The 18,270-nt window shown below is 45.7% G+C and overlaps 1 protein-coding gene and 1 long non-coding RNA gene across 7 annotated transcripts in view; one reads left to right on the top strand and one right to left on the bottom strand.

Annotated features, from left to right (window-relative positions):
- Positions 1-18,270, bottom strand: part of Axin1 (axin 1) — a 64,595-nt gene that overhangs the window by 42,204 nt on the left and 4,121 nt on the right. For 3 of the 6 annotated variants that reach the window (XM_006523515.4, XM_030249451.1, XM_030249452.1), the window contains exons 2-3: positions 16,254-16,402; positions 10,032-10,990 (exon numbers count right to left, since the gene is read on the bottom strand). In XM_006523515.4, the coding sequence (XP_006523578.1) occupies positions 10,032-10,924 (893 nt within the window). In that variant the 5' untranslated portion in view covers positions 10,925-10,990; positions 16,254-16,402. Of the gene's footprint in view, positions 1-10,031; positions 10,991-14,566; positions 14,923-16,253; positions 16,403-18,270 lie in introns of those variants that run through there. The other 3 variants (NM_009733.2, NM_001159598.1, XM_006523516.2) reach the window with 2 other exon arrangements.
- Gm46600 lies at positions 14,856-16,823 on the top strand. Its single transcript, XR_001782196.2, has 3 exons — positions 14,856-15,207; positions 16,267-16,335; positions 16,795-16,823. It is a non-coding gene; the product is annotated as a predicted gene, 46600 (long non-coding RNA).

The following is an 18,270-nucleotide window of genomic DNA, read 5'->3' as shown; positions in this document are numbered from 1 at the left end:
AGCAGGTAATAGAATGTCTGCTATCGTAGAAAATTAAAGTTTGATTCTCAGCATCCATGTTGGGCACCTCAACAGCTTGTAATTCCATCTCTCTCAGGAATATATCTCTGGTCTCAGTGGGTCCCTGCACTTGTGTGTGTGTGTGTGTGTGTGTGTGTGTGTGTACTTGCAAGCAAGGTACATGTGGGCACACATGTCCACATATATACACTTAAAAATAATCTTTTAAATTTCTCAAGCTGTAGGTAATGATTCACACCTGTAATCCCAATACTTAGGAGGTAGAGGCAGGAAAACTGGGAGTTTAAAGTAATACTCAGCTATAGAACAGGTTTGAAGACAATCTGGAATACATAATGTTTTGTTTTAAAAACTTTTTGGATCTGGGAGCTAAAGAGAAGGCTCGTGGTTATGAGCACTGGCTGCTCTTCCAGAGTACCCAGGTTCAATTCCCAGCAACTACATGGCAGTTCATAACTGTCTCTAGTTCCAGGGGATCTGACAACCTCAAACCAACGCACATAAAATTAAACAAATTATTGAAAAAAAAAATACTTTTTGGATGTAGGGAAACACCCCCCTGGGAACTTAGCACCAGAGCACTGAACTTAGCACAGTTCATGCACTGGCTTCCGTGCAGACATTTCTTAATGGTAATGGGGGAGAAATATAAGTTCCAAAAGGGCCAGAGAGCTACCCAGACACTAAAGGTGACAACTCTCAAGGTTTCCTCTCGAGAATCCAAATCTGTAAGTCAAGACTATCTAGGAAGGGGCTAGAGTGATGGCTCAGAGGTTGAATACTGACTGCTCTTGGAGAGGTCCTGAGTTCAATTCCCAGCAACCACATGGTGGCTCACAACCATCTGTAATGGGATCAGATGCCCTCTTCTAATGTGTCTGAAAACAGCTACAAGTGTACTCATATTTAAAAAAAGACTGTCGCCGGGCAGTGGTGGCACACACCTTTAATCCCAGCACTCAGGAGGCAGAGGCAGGCGGATTTCTGAGGACAGCCTGGTCTACAAAGTGAGTTCCAGGACAGCCAGGACTATACAGAGAAACCCTGTCTCAAAAAAAAAAAAAAAAAAAAAAAAAGACTAGGAGTCTCCAGCTTTCTCATTCTGAGGTCATGTAATAAGAATTCACTCCACAGATCCAGCCAGACATCTGGAAAATGGTAGGCACAGCAACAAGGACTTGCTCTCTCTCTTAGCCCCATGTCCAAACAGCAAGAGTACACAAGAGGACTACAAGGAAGTCAGACTAAATGATGAATTTTTAGCCACAAATGGCCATAAAGAGATAGTACCACAGGTCAAGTCAGTCTAAGACATCCTGTGCCTGTGTCTTCAACCACAGGCTCAGCAGACTACACCCTCCTCTGAAACTAGATAGATGTTCTCTCACAGCTTCCTGATCATTTGGCTAAGATCAAGTGAAACCAGATGTTCTCATTGGAGCCTCTGAATTCCTCAAATTATGACCCAAAGTTAACCTTCACAACTATGCACCTACTGGATGCTTCCTCTCACAATTTCTTTTTTCTGCTGGTTGATGGAGACATACCCTCCCAGCACTTGGAAGGCAGAGGCAGGTGGATATCTAGGAGTCCAAGGTCAGCCTGGTCTACTGACAGAAACCATGCAGGAAGAGCTGTAGTAGACAAGTGAGCTTCTCGGGAATGGCTCACTGTTTTGCATGGCTCTGATGGGTGAACCCAGGGGCTTTGTCCCAGGATTGCTTCTTGTTGCTGATCTGCTTCTCTTGTGTGTCATGGCTGTATTCCTCATTGTTCTGACATGGTGTGGCTGGGCAAAGAAAGACCCTTTCTGCCTATACTCTGTTATGATTGCTTCCTGGGTATTAGCCCACTCTGTTGAGCAAAATTCTTGCAGATGAACTCTTTTTTTTTTTTTAAGATGAACTCTTTTTTTTTTTTTAAGATTATCATATACAGTGTTCTGCCTGCACATGTGCCTGCATACCAGAAGAAGGCATGAGATCCCATTATAGATGGTTGTGAGCCACCATGTGGTTGCTGGGAATTGAACTCAGGACTTCTCCAAGAGCAGTCAGTACTCTTAACCTCTGAGCCATCTCTCCAGCCCCAAGAAGAACTCTTATAAACTAGTATTGTTTAAATTAATGATTTTACAGTATTCTTGATTTGATTTAAATAGTTTAGAAAGTTTAAGGAGATGGTTTTAGTCAATTTGCCAGAAAGATGTAATAATAGAATCAAGAATAGTATGTGCCCCTCCTCATAGAATAGTAAGTAAAGGCTGCATAGGTTAGAAAAGGAGTACAGTGATGCTCATGAGTTACAAGCACATACATTGCACTAGAAAGAAAATTAGGCTTGGAACTAATTAATGATCAAGGAAAACATTCATTCTAGGTTAGGTCCAGGGATGAGGCCACAGGTGTGCATCAGAATAAGTGAGGTCATGGACAAGGAGTGGGTAACTCTATTTTGAGTGTACAAACAGAGAATGGATGGTTAGCTAGACATCAAAAATAAGACTAGCCGGGCAGTGGTGGTGCACGCCTTTAATTCCAGCACTTGGGAGGCAGAGGCAGGTGGATTTCTGAGTTAGAGACCAGCCTGATGTACAGAGTGAGCCCAGGATAGCCAGGGCTACACAGAGAAACCCTGTCTCGAAATAAACCAAAAAAAAAAAAAAAAAGAAAAAACAAAAAACAAAACAAAATAACAAAATAAGACTAAGATAGATGACCTGTTTCTTGGTAAAAATTTTAATGTATTTAATGTATGACATGAAAAAACTATTGCTTTGAACTTACAATGAATTTGTGAAGTAGAAAATAGATAAAACTATTACTTTGAACTTATAATGAGCTTATTAAATGAAAGATAGATAAAAACTACTGTTTTGCACTTCTCAACAATTCTGCTGTAAGTCCTTCTTATATTAACATTTTATCTTTTTTTATTTTATCTACTTTTTAATGATGTAGTTCTTCCTTTTACATAAAGAACTTTGTCTAGGGGGTATAAAAAAGCTAAGAGAAAAAAAAAGTTGTTAGAGCTTTGCTCTGTCCACCAACTGTATACATATATAAAATGGTTAGAACTTGCTAACTATAACTTTGCTCTATCCATCAAAGTGTGTAAATGTGTGTATATGTAATATAAATGTATGTACATGTGTGTATATGTAAATGGTTAGTGCTTGCTCACTAGATTTTTGCTCTATCCATCCACTGTGTGTATATATCTATGTAAAATGGTTAGAGCTTGTTCACTGGAGCTTTGCTCTATTCACCCAAGGTATGAATGTGTGTCTGTCTGTCTGTATAACTGTGTATATATAAAGCTGTTGGAGCTTGCTTACTGGAGCTTGCTTGCTTCAGCCACTAAGTTTGTATGTATGAGTGTATGTATTTTCTCTTTTCTTTTCTTTCTCACCGTCCCCCAAAGAGTTTAAAGAATTCAGAGTTTCTTGCCAGTCACAGAGACTACCAGCTCCAGATAACTAGGTTTTGCTCCCATGGCAGCACTACTAGGGCTGACCCCCCACTCCCCAACCCCCTCAATGGCTATTAGCACCAACCCCAATCAGCTTAAACGCTCTGGTTGTTGAAGCTGGCCTTTGATAGTGTGCAGAGCAAGTTTCAGGGCTGCCAAGGATATACAGAGAAACTGTCTTGAAAAAAATTATTTTCTTTCTTTTTTGTTGTTGTTTACTTAAGCCATCACCAGAAACACTCAATAAGTTGACAGACTGGCCTAATAGTTCCTCTAGCAAGAGGGCTGGAGAGCAAGGGCTAATTACCATGTCTAAAAGATCCTCTTGTTTTCTGAGTGGAAAGGGCTGTGTGGCAAGAACCCAGGCAAGCCACTATACTGCTCCTGCTGTCAACACCATCTGAAGTCTACTCCATGTCAATGGCAGCAGAAACTAAGCCTGACCTGGAGTATACCATGGTGTTGGCCTCAGAAAGACATTAGGAAAAGATCCAGGAGACTATCTATGTTCAGGGGAGGACACAGCTAACAAGAATGGTAAGAGCAGCAAACATAAATCATTTCAGAAATTAAGGGTTAAAACCAGCAGCCAAGTGGCAAGGCTTACTTCAGACCTGACCATTAAGATTTGTCAGGAAACCCAACCAAAATCAAACTTGTGGGCCAGGATCACCTACCAAGGAAAGTAAAACCCAAGTCTGCCAGTTAGTGTGCCATAATCCCTGGGCCTCAGTGCAAACCATTCAGCAAACTGCCAATACCCTGCTAATTCATACCTGTTAAAAATGTGGGGCTATAGAACAGGCACATCAGGCTCACAACCAGTTATCATTATTCTTGTTCTAGGAAATCCAGCGCCCTCTTCTGGCCTCCAAGCACACCTTCCTACATGCAGTACACAGCATACACTTATACCCAGACACAGACACGAAAGATAAGAAAGTAAGTCTAAAAATGAAAACAACAACAGCAAAAAACCCCACCATCCATGACATTCAGGCCTTGGAGAAATACATCAATGGGTAAAGGAGCCAGCTTAGCTTCCAAGCCTGCCAATTAAGTTCAAACCCCAAGATTCACATGGTGGAAGGAGAGAACAGACTCTTGCAAGTTGTCCTCTGACCTTCACCTGTACTCTGTACTACATACACATACACACATACATACATACATACAAACACAGAGACATATAAATAAAATATAAAAAAAGACAAACTGTGGGTAGTAGGTGGGATGGAGGTACTCTTATAATCCCAGTACTTGGTAAACTGAGATAGAACCGCTGAGTTCAAGACCAGTGTGAGCTAAGACCCCATCTCAAGAAAACAGGGAACCAGGCCGGGCGTGGTGGTGCACGCCTTTAATCCCAGCACTCAGGAGGCAGAGGCAGGCGGATTTCTGAGTTCGAGGCCAGCCTGGTCTACAAAGTGAGTTCCAGGACAGCCAGGACTACACAGAGAAACCCTGTCTCAAAAAACCAAAAACAAAACAACAACAAAAAAAAAAAAAACAAAAACAAAAAAAACAGGGAACCAATGTGGTGACACACATCTTTAATCCCAGGACTGGGGAAGAACCAAGTGGATTTCTGTGAGTTCAAGGCCAACCTGGTCTACCTAGTTAGTTTCAGGACGGCCAGGCATACAAGGTGAGTCCCTGTGAAAGAAAGAGAAGGAGGGAGGAAAGAAGATATAAAGTAAAGTGTCTGGGCCGATGACGCCAGGGTTAAGAGCCCATAACTAAAGTACCGTCCCAGCACCCAAGTAAGGCAGTTCATAGAACTTCCTATAACTCCATCGCCAGACTTTCCAATTCCCTCTTCTGGCTTTGTAGGCACTGAACCCCCTCCACACACACACACAAATGAACAAATAGACTTTAAAAAAAAATTTTTTTCAGCTTTTCAAGACAGGGTTTTTGTGTAGCCATGGCTGTCCTGGAACCCACTCTATAGACCAGGTTGGCCTTGTACCTGCCTCTCTTTCTACTGCCCAGCGCTATGACTGCCTGGCTAAATCTTAAAACTTCAAAAAGCAAGAAAACAACAAAAAAGAGGTCAGATGTGATGGCATATAGCTAAAATCTCATGATTTGGGAGGTAGAGACAGAAGAGAAAGAAGTTCAAGACCAGCCTTTGCTACATAGCAAGTTCTAGACCTTGTCTTCAAAATGATCAAAACAGCCTGTCAGTGGTTCATCTATCTTTGATCTCAGCACTCTGGAGGCAAAGCCAGGCAGATTTCTGTGAGTTCAAGGCTAGCCTGGTCTATACAGTTAGTTCTAGGATAGCTAAGGAAGGCTACACAAAGAAATCCTGTCTCAAAACATAAAACAAGACAAAAAAGGGGTGGGGGAGATACTCACGTGAAAAGATGCTGCATGAGTGTAATGAATGCAAAACCAATCAAGAGTAGTGTGTCTTCTTGTTTTCATGTGAGACTATCATGCCTTCTCAGATCTGACAGAATCCTCAAATCATCTATATGAAAATCACCATGCATATGCAGTAACACAAGAGGACAGTGATGGCAATTCCTGCCAAGGCAGAATAGCCACTAACAAGAGCATAGCAGAGTACCCAAACCACAGAAACATCAAGCAAGGAAGCCAGTGACCCAAGTCTGTTGGTATCATTTATACTACATCTGGCTCTTTGCATCGTATTAGCATGCCATTCACAGTAAAGTTATCACCCAGGAAGACTTAGTTCCAGGACCTCCTTCTTTGTGAACACTTGCTAGTCATCTATTCAGCATCAACTTTTCTTTTCCCAATTCCCATCAGCCCCAAACTTCTTGTAGAGGACTCCTCCCTCACTACTAGGAAATAGCCATGCTGTCTAGGTAAAGCACCCACTTTCTTTACAGGACGGCAGGATGGTCCTACTTAGCTTAGGTGCAATAGCACATCATCAGGCTTTAAGTCAGTGGATCTCAATCACACTAAACCTGCAACCTCATGCTGCTCCAACCATAAAATTATCTTTGTTGCTACCTCATAGCTGTAATCTTGCTACTCTTATGAATCATAATGTAAATGTGAAGGGGTCATTCAACAATCATTCAAAAACCCCCAAAGGGGTCACGAGCCATAAGATGAGAATGCTCTAGGCATTCAAGGATCCGCAGGACATAGCAGCAAAATTGTTCCCAACTATGGGTCAATGAAGAGCCTTCCTTCACTGGTGTGGGAAAGTCTAGTAAACAAGAGTAGTTAAGAGCACAAGTTCACAGAGGAAGCCACCTCCACCACAAGGGACCAAAAAAAAAAAGCAGGTTCATTAAACTATAAAGAAAAGTGCTAGTCAGGCGTGGTGGTAGTACACGCCTTTAGTCCTAGCAGTCAGGACACAAAAGCAGAGGAGGAATCTCTGAGAGTTTGAAGCCTACCTGGTCTACAAAGAGTACTAAATTTGCCAGGGCTAAATAGTGAGACCCTGTCTCAAAAAGAAAAGAAGAAGAGGAGGAGGAGTAAGAGGAGGAAAAAGAAGGAAAAAAAAGTGTTGGCTTTCTCATCAAAGCACGTGAAACACTAGCCAATTGAGTCAAAAATTAATCCCAGTAGCCTGGATTTTCTTATTCCCAACCTAGTACTTCCTCAAGTACAGCCCACTGCATAACAGGCAGAATGCATTCAAAGAAGAAAGTTGGTGGGGAGGATAAATTATTGGTAAGCACTTGCCTCTAATGCATGAGGTCTTGAATGGGATCATTAACACTGAAAACAAAAAACATGAAAAAATACCAACAAAAGTCATGTTGGAAATGAGTGTGATGGAACTGCCTGTAACCTCAGCACATGGAGACAGAAGGTGAGTTAGTTCAAGTCCTCCTTGGCTACACAGCAAATCAGAGGGGTATAAGAGCTCTTGTCTCAAAAACTAAACATGCTAAGAATGTAGTGTCAAATGTCTGTCAAAATCCACGGCTTCAGGTTTAACCTTCAGCACTGCATAAACTGTTGTTGCATGCCTGTGATCCCAGAATTCTAGAGGTGGAGGCAGGTGACTTCTCAAGTCATTCTCAGTTATATAGGGAATTTTTCAGGTCTACCTGGAATGCATAAGACCCTGTCTCCAAAACAAAACAAAACAAACTGTCCTTTAAAATCTTGCTAAGTGCCGGGCGTTGGTGGCGCACGCCTTTAATCCCAGCACTTGGGAGGCAGAAGCAGGCGGATTTCTGAGTTCATGGTCAGCCTGGTCTACAGAGTGAGTTCCAGGTCAGCCTAGGGCTACACAGAGAAACCCTGTCTCGAAAAATCGAAAAACAAACAAACAAACAAAAAAAAATCTTGCTAAGTAAACAGCACTTGGCTAATGACAATAAATAAAAACAGTATATATTGATCTGTGTCTCTTAAACCAAGGAAGTGTTAATTCTGTAGCTTTGTAAGTGACCAATTCTGATTTCTTTGTGGTTACAGAAATCTTAAAAAACAGCCCCAGTCCGTCCGTGTCCATGTACGAACTGCCCCCAATCCCCCAGAATTTCTTTGTGTAGCCCTGGCTGTCCTGAAACTAGCTCAGTAAACCAGGCTGGCTTTGAACTCAGAGATCTACCTGCCTCTGCTTTCCTAAGTGCTAGGATTAAAGATATGTGCCACCACATCTGACTACTGCTTTTCTTTATAGTTCAATGAGCCTCCTTTCTTGAGAAGCCATTTGACTTAATCCCTGAGCCACTACACCCAACTCAATCCTGGTCCTAAACATCGACTATCTCAACAACTGGAAATGGTTTTCAAGTTGGAAACAATGGTAAGTTAAGTCTCTAATCATCAGCTCTAGGGAAATAAGCAAAAAAACGCAACCTCTGCTCACAAGTGCAATAGGAACCCAACCCAGCCAACCAAGCCTTCTGTAACGATGATGATACTTAATTTAAAAAACAGTAAAACTTGGTCTGACAAGACAGCTTAGCAGGTAAAGGGGTCTGTCACCAAGCCCAGAACTCACAGGATAAGAATGTCTCCTATAGGAGCTGGAGAGATGGCTTAGCGGTTATGAGCACTGACTGTTCTTCCAGAGGTCCTGAGTTCAATTCCCAGCAACCACATGGTGGCTCACAACCACCTGTAATGAGATCTGACGCCCTCTTCTGGGATATCTGAAGACAGCTACAGTGTACTTACATATAATTAAAAAAAAAAAAAAGATTGTCTCCTGTAAATAGTTCTCTTATCACATATGCACACATAAGCCACATAGAGGAGCCTGAGGACAGCACCTCCCCAACCCACCATATAAGGTAGATGGACACATGGTCGGACGGACACACACAAGTGTAAAAACTTTGTTTTTTTATAGAGAAAGGCGAAGAAACAGTTTCAAAGCCATGATCCCTTCTGGAGAACACTGCTGTGATGCTCTTCAAGCTGCACATGTCAGAACACACGATCAGAGCACCCTTCACTGATCACACCATGGAGGCAAAGGTCCAATTCTGGAACTCCAAGCACAGCCAGCCATCAAGAGTTTCTGAACCCTCCAACAACTGACTATACAGAAACCTCCCCACTACCGTCTCACTCTCCAGAAAGAACCCAAATACTGATTTAAAAATTAGCAAGGTGGAGGTAGAGGGTTGGAGTGATGACTTAGAAGTTAAGAGCACTTGTTGCTCTTCTAGAGGGCCTGGGTTGATTGCCAACACCTTTGTGTAGCTCACAACCATCTGTTAACTCCAGTCTCAAGGGATCTGACACCCTCTTCTGACTTCTTTGGGCAGCAGGCACATACATGGTGCACATACACACACACACACATACACATAAAAAATTAAATGAATATAAAATAAAAATAATTATAATTCTCTATGCATTTGAATGTATTTCCCTCTCATTATTAAGTGGTGGCACACACCTTTAATCCCAGCACTCAGGAGGCAGAGGCAGGCGGATTTCTGAGTTCGAGGCCAGTCTGGTCTACAGAGTGAGTTCCAGGACAGCCAGGGCTACACAGAGAAACCCCGTCTCAAAAAGAAAAACAAAACAAAAAACAAAAAACAAAAAAGATCCTTCTTCTATGCACGAAGACATGAATTCTGTGCTCAAGGGTAAAGTTTAAACATTATGATTTCTAAGAATTGCCGTGTTTCTAATAATTCACAAGCCATATGTTTATAATTCACAAAGCCCTGTATTTAGCAGTACACATGTTACTGAAGAGGGAACTCAGAGTTTCCTGCAGGCTGTGCAGGAGCTCTACTAAGCCTCTACACCTTTTCATTTTGAATCTCTACAAATTGCCCTGACTGACACTCAATTTTTCCATTCTCCTGCCTTAGCTTCCCAAGTAGGTGGAATTATACCTGGCAAGTCTTGTTTGTTGCATTCTCAATGCTATAAAATATAAAAAGGTATCTAAAGACAAGTATGAAAATATCTAAGAGGAATTAAAACCATAACTCAACAGCAGCTGCAGCAGCAATTTCAGCTGGGGTTAAAAACAAGACCACCTGTTACCAACACCTTTTCCTTGCTCCTTTGCCAGGTCTCTGAGCTGTGTATAGAAAATGGACACCCTGTGCCGAACTCACCTGAGCTCTCTGCCTTCGTTGTACCGTCTACTTGAGGGGGCCCTCGGGGCAGCAGTCTCCAATAGCAGCTTCTGGGTGAGCCTGCTGGGGGGGAGAGGGTCTCGGCCATCATCCTCATCTGCATCTTGGTCACATTTCCATTCTTCATCCTCATTCAAAGTGGGCAGGTATCCAGACATGCCCTTCCCTGTTCCAGACCCTGAGCTCTGGTCACTGCAGACCTTCGGACTCTCTGAGCCTGTCCTTGTGTACTCCAAATAAATGTCAGACTTAAGAAAGGAAGGGTAGGTATTCTCCTCCATGGTGGACTGGATTTCTGTCTGTGCCTGGTCAAACATGGCAGGATCTATCTGCTGCTTCATGACACAGTCCTTTATGAAGCTCTTAGTGGCTGGCTTGGTTTGTCTGGACACAATGCCATTGCTATCCAGGATGTACTTTCGGTAGATGGCTCTTGCCAGCTTCAGCCTCTTTTCCTCATTTGAGTCACAGGGCTCAAGCTTCCTGAAGCCACTGCAGGCAAACCAGAAGTCCAGCAGGTCAGCACAGCCCTCCTGCTTCAGGAAAGTCCTGAACAGGCTGATCCCATCTTGGTCATCCAGTAAGGAATGCAGTGACTCAGCCCACCTCAAATATGGTGGGGTGGGGGAGGCACTGCCCTCGGGCTCATATCCCAGATCCAGATCTGAACGTCTTGGGGTGGCTGTTGAGGTCTCACTTTTAATGCTGGTACCTTTCCCAGAACAGAAACTGTGGTTGACAGGCCTCGAATCAGTAGATACCAGTTCTCCCTCTTCTCCAGGCACTGGGGGCCGGGGGGCATCTTCGGTGAAACTTGCTCCGAGGTCCAAGGGGAAACCCTGCTCCTGGACATTCATTTTGGGACTCTGCATCAGTGAACAATGAGCGCTGCACCCTAATACCTCAGTACTTACAGCTCCCAAGGGAATCAATCTCTCCTGTTAAAACCATTAAGAGGACAAGGATTAGGAAAGGTGGTCCATGGAAACACCAGAGGTTCTCTTGAGATGTGCAGGGATGCCCTCCCACTCCCACTTGGAGCAGAGACTCAATGCAGACGTCCAGCAGAGACATATTTGGCCACAAATTTTGCTCTATCATTAAGGCAATTTCTGGAACTTTTACAAGAATGCCTCTCACACTAAGTGAAAGCCTGAGTCATGGAGGACATCTCTCCTTCAAGGGACACCTCCAATAATAAGGCCTGAAGACCACCCATCCTGGCTAAAGAAATGTCGCTAGAGAAAAGGAAGGGTGCCTCTGTCTCCACTCACCAGCATCAGTGAGCTGGCCCCTCATACATGAAGACAATCACCTCTCTTGCCCTAGTGACACTCAGAGACAAAGAGGCACTACAGATCCTCAGGTAGACAGGCATATGACAAGTATAACAGTCTCTGTATTTCCTGTCTTTTCTTTTACTTTTCATACCTGGCATGCCTCATGAGCAACCACACAGCAAGATGTCCTTCCAGCTCTCAACAGCTAAGACATCAAGTGATAATAGGCTGGCTACCTTCCACACTTTGGACCAGTGATGGAAGGACACAGTCCACATTCAGAGGCATCTATACATTAACAACACAGACAACCTTAGAGATTCAAAAAGCTGCTGTACTTGGTTGCTAATTTCTCTTTTACAAGGAGATTCCCTTCTCATAGCATATAGTGACTTTGGAAAGACAGAAAAGGTACAGAAAAAAAAAAATCAGTTACAAATACAAGTATGCTTTTTAGATAAAGAAGCATACAGAGAATATGGCTTAGCTCGACCAAGTGAAAACCATACCACCTATACTCTTAAGAAATTAAAAACTATATTTTTTGTTGCTGTGCAGGGTGTGCAAAAGGGACCAAATCTGTTCAGATTTGGATAGGAGCCTCTGCTATGATCTTTGGTCCTTTCTGCTACATCCCACAGGCTCTCCAGCAGTGCCTCTCAACATATCCAAGGAGGAGATAGCAACACAGCCCCAAATGTTCCCAGCTAAAAGTGAGCTAGAGAGAGGCATATGTCAGTCAGATAACTGGAACAAAATAAATCCTAAAAACAAAAGACAGGCATCGTGGTTCCTACCTGTCATCTCAGAGCTCAGAGGCTGAGGCAAGAAGAGAGTCATCCTGAGTCAAGGCTAGCCTGGGCTATAAAATGAGAGACTGTCTCAATAAATAAATAAAGCCAGTATATTGGCACAAATCTATAATCTCATCTCAGCACTTGGAAAAATGAGGGAGAATTCAAGACCTGATCAAGAGTTCAGGGTCAGCCAGACGGTGGGTGGTCCCAACACTCAGGAGGTAAAGGGAGATGGATCTCTCTGAGTTCAAGGCCAACCTGATCTACAGAGCAGCCAGAGTTCCAGAACAGCTAGGACTATAGAAAGAAACCTTGTCTCAAAAATAAAACAAGTAAGAGAATTCAAGGTCATGGGGCTAGGGATGCAGCTCAGATGGTAGAGTGCTGCCTAGCAAGCTTGAGGCCTGGGTTTCATGCCCAGATGCCCAGCACTGCATAAAACTGAGAGTGATGATGCACATCTCTGTATGGAGGTAGAGGCAGAGGATGAGAAAGTCAAGGTTATTCCTGGCTTCATGAGAGTTAGAGGGTATAAGAGACCGTCACAAAACAAAAAACAACCAAAAAGGGAGTGGCTGTCCTTGGTTACCATTCAACAGTGCTGAGCCCTGACTTCCATGAAATCTATCTTTTGCTCATTCTCACAGAATACACACTTTACCTGCTAACAATGCTGATGGCTAGATTACTAATGGCTACAAGGAAAAGGCATGTACAAATAAGAGATGGGTCACAATTATGACATTTCTGCAGCTAATGACTTCTTAGGCAAGCTATAATCTCAGCCTCAGCAGGACCAGCCTGTTTCTTAAGTTCACAGGCCCTATGACTGTGGTTTGCTGCTCACTGACCTCCTATACCTCTCTTTAACCTCAGTCACTTTCTGGTAGTTCTGTCTGCATGTGGTAAGCACATTGGATATCTAAAACATCACACCAGCCCATCGTGTCTACTATGCTCTTATCTAGGATATCATCACAGGAAAAAGGGGCCTGCACTCCTGGCTACCTGTACCTGAACACGAAACATTCCCCAAAATTACTAACACTGAAACAGCCCAATTTCCAATAACCCCTGGGCTCCCACAGAGAACATCTAACACTTAAGGCACACAGAAATACCACACATAAAGCAGCTATGATAATTCAGTAAGAATCTAAAGCCCATTGCACCAAATCCAGCCTCAAATCTGCAACCAAGACTTATAAAGTGACTCTATAAAGGTAATATATAAACCTGATATCATATATAAAATTCCCTTTGACACTGTCAAAACACACAGCCCTGGGTGTATTTGTATATATTGCTTATACTCAAGTATAGCTTCCAAGCTTATGATTTAGGTGGAACGTGGAAGTAATAATATGACTATCATACTAACGAGCCATTGATTAAATTCTTGAAAGGTCAGGACTCTCATTTCATATCTAGTGCAGTCCCCCATCACATAAAGTCGTAACGGTGTTTCTCTGAAAGATGTAGGACAAGTCAATACTGCTGAAAAATCAAACAAAATCTCTGTGCTCCCTATATTTTCTCGGCCCTGAAGTGGGCTCTAAAACTGAAACCAGCTAGTACTGCCTCTCTCAGGTAAAGTCAGACTCCATGTTCTCCAAAACGGACTGTGAGTAAAGGAACGCATTGGAGTAAAGGGGAGGAGTACACAGTTATTGCGAACTCTTTACAAGTTATCTTCAGATGAGCCGAAAAAAATCCTTATGCCCAACTAAAAATGCTCGCTCTGGGCTTTGGTTTTGGGTGAATTTGTTTTGTTTGGGGGGAGCATTATTAAGTAAGGCAATGAACACCAGGACAAGTGGTTATCTGGCAAGCCAAACCACACCAGAGAGTGCCCTCCTTGGATTGTTCTTACTCGTCCCTACTTTACTTTTTCATAGGGACTAGGGGATAGCGCAAAGGAAGACACACACACAGTCTAGCACCAGCAGCTTCTCAGCACCCACTCACCCATATCCTAAATGTGTCCCAGACCCATCAACAGTACACCACACTCGGCAGACACACACCCACCTGTACATCATTCTTAGAATCCTTGCTTTTCCTTAGTCCCTGGTCCTGTTCAAACAGGCCTTGCTTTCCCCATGCCCTACTATCGTCCTGTCCCTGGCACATCGCCCCCCCCACCCCCAAGCCCTTCTCCTCATATATACCTAGCATACCATGCAGTCCCCACGCCTCTACTCATACTGCGGAGCCTGCCACCTCTTCCGCTCAACGTCCCCTTGGATCTCAGGTCTCCCTACGCCGGGCACAACCTCGCACATCAGGGGCCGCGCTCCGGCACGCCTCCCGCCCGCAACCCGCGCGCCCCTCTCTTCCGGGTCCGCGTACGCCGGCCTAGCGCGGCCTACTCCCGCAGCCCCGGGCAGCAGGCCTCCGCGCCACAGGAGCGCGCCCGTCGGCTCCCACTACTCACCAGCGCGCGGCGGCTGTGGAGGCGCGGCCCGGGGCCTGGCTCCCGGCCCGGCGAGGCCCATGCGCTCAGCGGCGGCTCAGCGGGCGGGCCACGGCGGGGGCGCGGCCCTGGGGGGCCCCCATCGCGGCGGCGGCGGCGGCTCGGCGACCCGTGGCCCGGAGGCGGCGCAAGGCAGGCCGCAGAGCGCCGCCAAAACCGGCTGCTCACTCTCACCAGCCCTCTCTGGAACCAGGCTCCAGCCCGACCCCAGCAGGCTCCTGCGGCGGCGGCCGCAAGCGCTTCCCTGAGCCGGGAGCCTGAGCCCAGAGCCCTGAAGCCCAGGCCTGAGCGCCCCCGCCGGCGCCGCCCGGAAGTGCGGGGGCGGGGCCGTGGTGTGGGGCGGGACTGCTGCGGAGGCTGGGTCTCGTTGTAGAGGCAGAACCACGGTGTGGGGCGGAGCTTCTAACACGGGGCGGGTGGGAGTCCGAGGACAAGAAGAGTAAGGGGCAGAGTCTTGAGCGAAAGGCGGGACTGCGGCGTACTCAGGAGCCAAGCACTGTCTTGCGGTGGTGAAGGCGGGGCGTGAACTAGGAGTGCCGCTGAAAAGAAACGTAGCCGCGGAGGATGCCCAATGGGGCAACGACTACTGCTCGTCCCGAAAGGTGCCATGGGAAACAGCCCTGAGCGCGCTCAACAACCACAGCCATCACTGAACCCTAGGCCAGTACACTGAAGGCAGACCACTCATATCTGATCGCAGATGCTATTGAGAGAGTAGAGTTTCTGGGTAGCTGGTCGCCCTCCACACAAATACACACATAACACTTATAATGTCTGCAAGGCATCTCTTGCTAAGTCTGCAAGCGCAAAGAGTCAACTCCATTTTGCCCCACCACAGGAACATAGATGCACAACTCTCTACTTGGCAGGTCTCAACCCTCGGTCAGCCACATCCCAAGGAGAAATATGTGAACACAAGTAATTACTGCACTTAAGAATGTCATCTACCAGTCAAATCAGCCCCTGACACCTCTCAGGTAGTCCATTTTGCAGACAAAAAGTTGTGACCTAGGCTTAGTACGCACCCACCCAGACCTCACCTTGGCCAGAGGACTCCTGGTACCCATACCACCCTATACTGGCTGCATCTGCACTTGCCATCTACATGCTTTTATACTGCTGCTGCCAGTGCCACTGCCATGTTTTGTTCTGGACATTGTTCTCCCTCATTGCCTTGTCCCTTCTTCATGGCTCACAGGCAAAAGCAGTAGTACTGGCTTCAGACTCTAAACCCACAGCTGACTGGGGTGATCCTAACCCTGCCACCTGTCCCTTAAGAGGACTTAGCACAGTACCGAGGACCAGGATTGCTATGTATAGAGAAGGAACCACTTGAACTATAGCTACTAGGGTGACCAAGCCTGACAAATTCCCCTCCTAGACTCATCACTGAGCCTCAGGTCTGGGGCTGGGGTATAGATAGTGCCCCCCCCCTCAAATGCCAGGACAAGTTTCATGTTCACTTCTGTCCATCTAATGCAGCCTCAGGTCCTCCGGCCTCTGGGCACTGGAGACTCTCTAGCAGCCCCTGACCCAGACCATTCAGCCTCATACCATTAGAAGAAACAATCACGACCACTGAGTGAGCAGTAGATAGCCTTGGCCTTGGGCATCCTCCCCACTCCCAAACCCGGACCCCAATGCTTGCCTTGATTCTGTAGAGCTGCTGCTGCGGCCAGGCCAGGCTCTCGGGATCAAGTCCACGTCCATCCTCCTGCTGGCCCACGGTGGTAGGTATCCCCAAGCCCTGGGACCAGAGTAGGGCCCTCGGGCCTCCAGCTCCTCGGGACCCCTGCCCTGCAGGGACAGGAAGGGAATCAGGAAGCCTGGAGGAAATGCAACGGCCTGCTAAGGAGTGCTGGGGGGGGGGGGTGTGGTGGGGGAGAAATTATAAATAGGGGTAAAAGGATTAAATTATGAAGACCTTGAGGGAGTTTCTGCAATGAGAGGGTAAAGGACAGCACTTGAGAGCCTTGAAATGCCTTTGCTCCTCCCAGAATTGCCATTAGCAGCTTTAACTAAATTTTCATGGCATTTGCTCATGTTTCTTGCCAGGAATCAAGAGTTTTAAAAACCCAAACTCATGAGCAGAAATTCTTTTCCTCAATGTAGACATAGAAATATACTTTTGCAAAAAAGGTTTATTTTTATTTTACGTATGTATGTGAGTACACTCTCACTCTCTTCAGACACACCAGAAGAAGGCGTCAGATCTCATCAGAGATGGTTGTGAGCCACCATGCAGTTGCTGGGAAACGAACTTGGAACCTCTGGAAGAGCAGTCAGTGCTCTTAACCACGGAGCCATCTCTCCACCTTGACATAGGAATACTTTTAAATAAAGTGTCTTTTAATAATGATACAAAGAAGCCGGGCGTGGTGGTGCACACCATTAATCCCAACACTCGGGAGGCAGAGGCAGGCAGATTTCTGAGTTCGAGGCCAGCCTGGTCTACAGAGTGAGTTCCAGGACAGCCAGGGCTACACAGAGAAACCCTGTCTCGGAAAAAAAAAAAAAAAAAAGATATAAAGAGCTCCGGGTGTGGTGGCACACGCCTTTAATCCCAGCACTTGGGAGGCAGAGGCAGGCGGATCTCTGAGTTTGAGGCCAGCCTGGTCCAGCCTGGTCCAGCCTGGTCCAGCCTGGTCTACAGAGTGAGTTCCAGGACAGCCAGGGCTATGCAGAAACCCTGTCTCAAAAAACAAAAACAAAAACAAAACAGAAAAAGATGATATAAAGAGTGGGTGGGCTGGAGAGCAGGGCGGGGGGGGGGGTGCATATAGGGGACTTTCAGAGAGGAAACTAGAAAAGGGGATAGCATTTGAAAAGTAAATGAAGAAAATTTCTAATGAAAAAAAATTTTTTAAATGATACAAAGAGGGGCTGGCAAGATGGCTCAGTGGGTAAGAGCACTGACTGCTCTTCTGAAGGTCCTAAATTCAAATCCCAGCTACCATATGGTGGCTCACAACCACCTGTGATGAGATCTGACCCTCTTCTGGTGTGTCTGAAGTCAGCTACAGTATACTTACATATAATAATAAATAAATCTTTAGAAAAAAATGATACAAAGAAAGTCACCTGGCACCACCTGGTATGCACACTACAGAGGGTCTGGCCTAGTGATACACTGCAGGAAAATGCATGGCAGAGGGCCAGCTACAGAATGGCCACTGTCCATGCCACAACTCAGGAAGAGAAGGACCATTGTGATCTTCAATTCTAGGGCAAGAGGGGCTTCAGGCTCTGCTGGTTTCTGTCTGTCCCTTGCCCCCTCTACCCAGTGCAGAAGTCGGGGGATGCAACTGAATCCCTGGTAGAGAAGACATGTGGTCTTATATGTTTTATTTGCCATTATAGAATACAGCAGCCATCTGGACCCAATGTGACCCAGAATGCTCAAAGGACTCAGGTGGCCCAATTCCCTCGCTGTCAGCCAGCTATCTCCCTGCCATAACCAATCCCTGGCTTACGTCTCACCCCCATGAATCTTCTTTTTCCATCGTTTCTGACACTGGGTTCAGGGGTTGAGGGGTGGGAGTGGGGTGGCCAGGGCCTCTCTGCCTACGAGGACAAGGAGTTGGAGACACAGCAGTGAGAAAACCCGTAATGGTACTAAAACAGATGCTAATTTTTCTATCATAGAGCAAGTGACTATGAAGGCA

This window comes from Mus musculus, chromosome 17, assembly GCF_000001635.26.
Source record: "Mus musculus strain C57BL/6J chromosome 17, GRCm38.p6 C57BL/6J".
In the NCBI taxonomy this organism is placed as follows: Eukaryota; Metazoa; Chordata; class Mammalia; order Rodentia; family Muridae; genus Mus; species Mus musculus.
The sequence above is the reverse complement of the archived record's forward strand: the minus strand, read 5'-3'. Positions and strand labels throughout refer to the sequence as shown.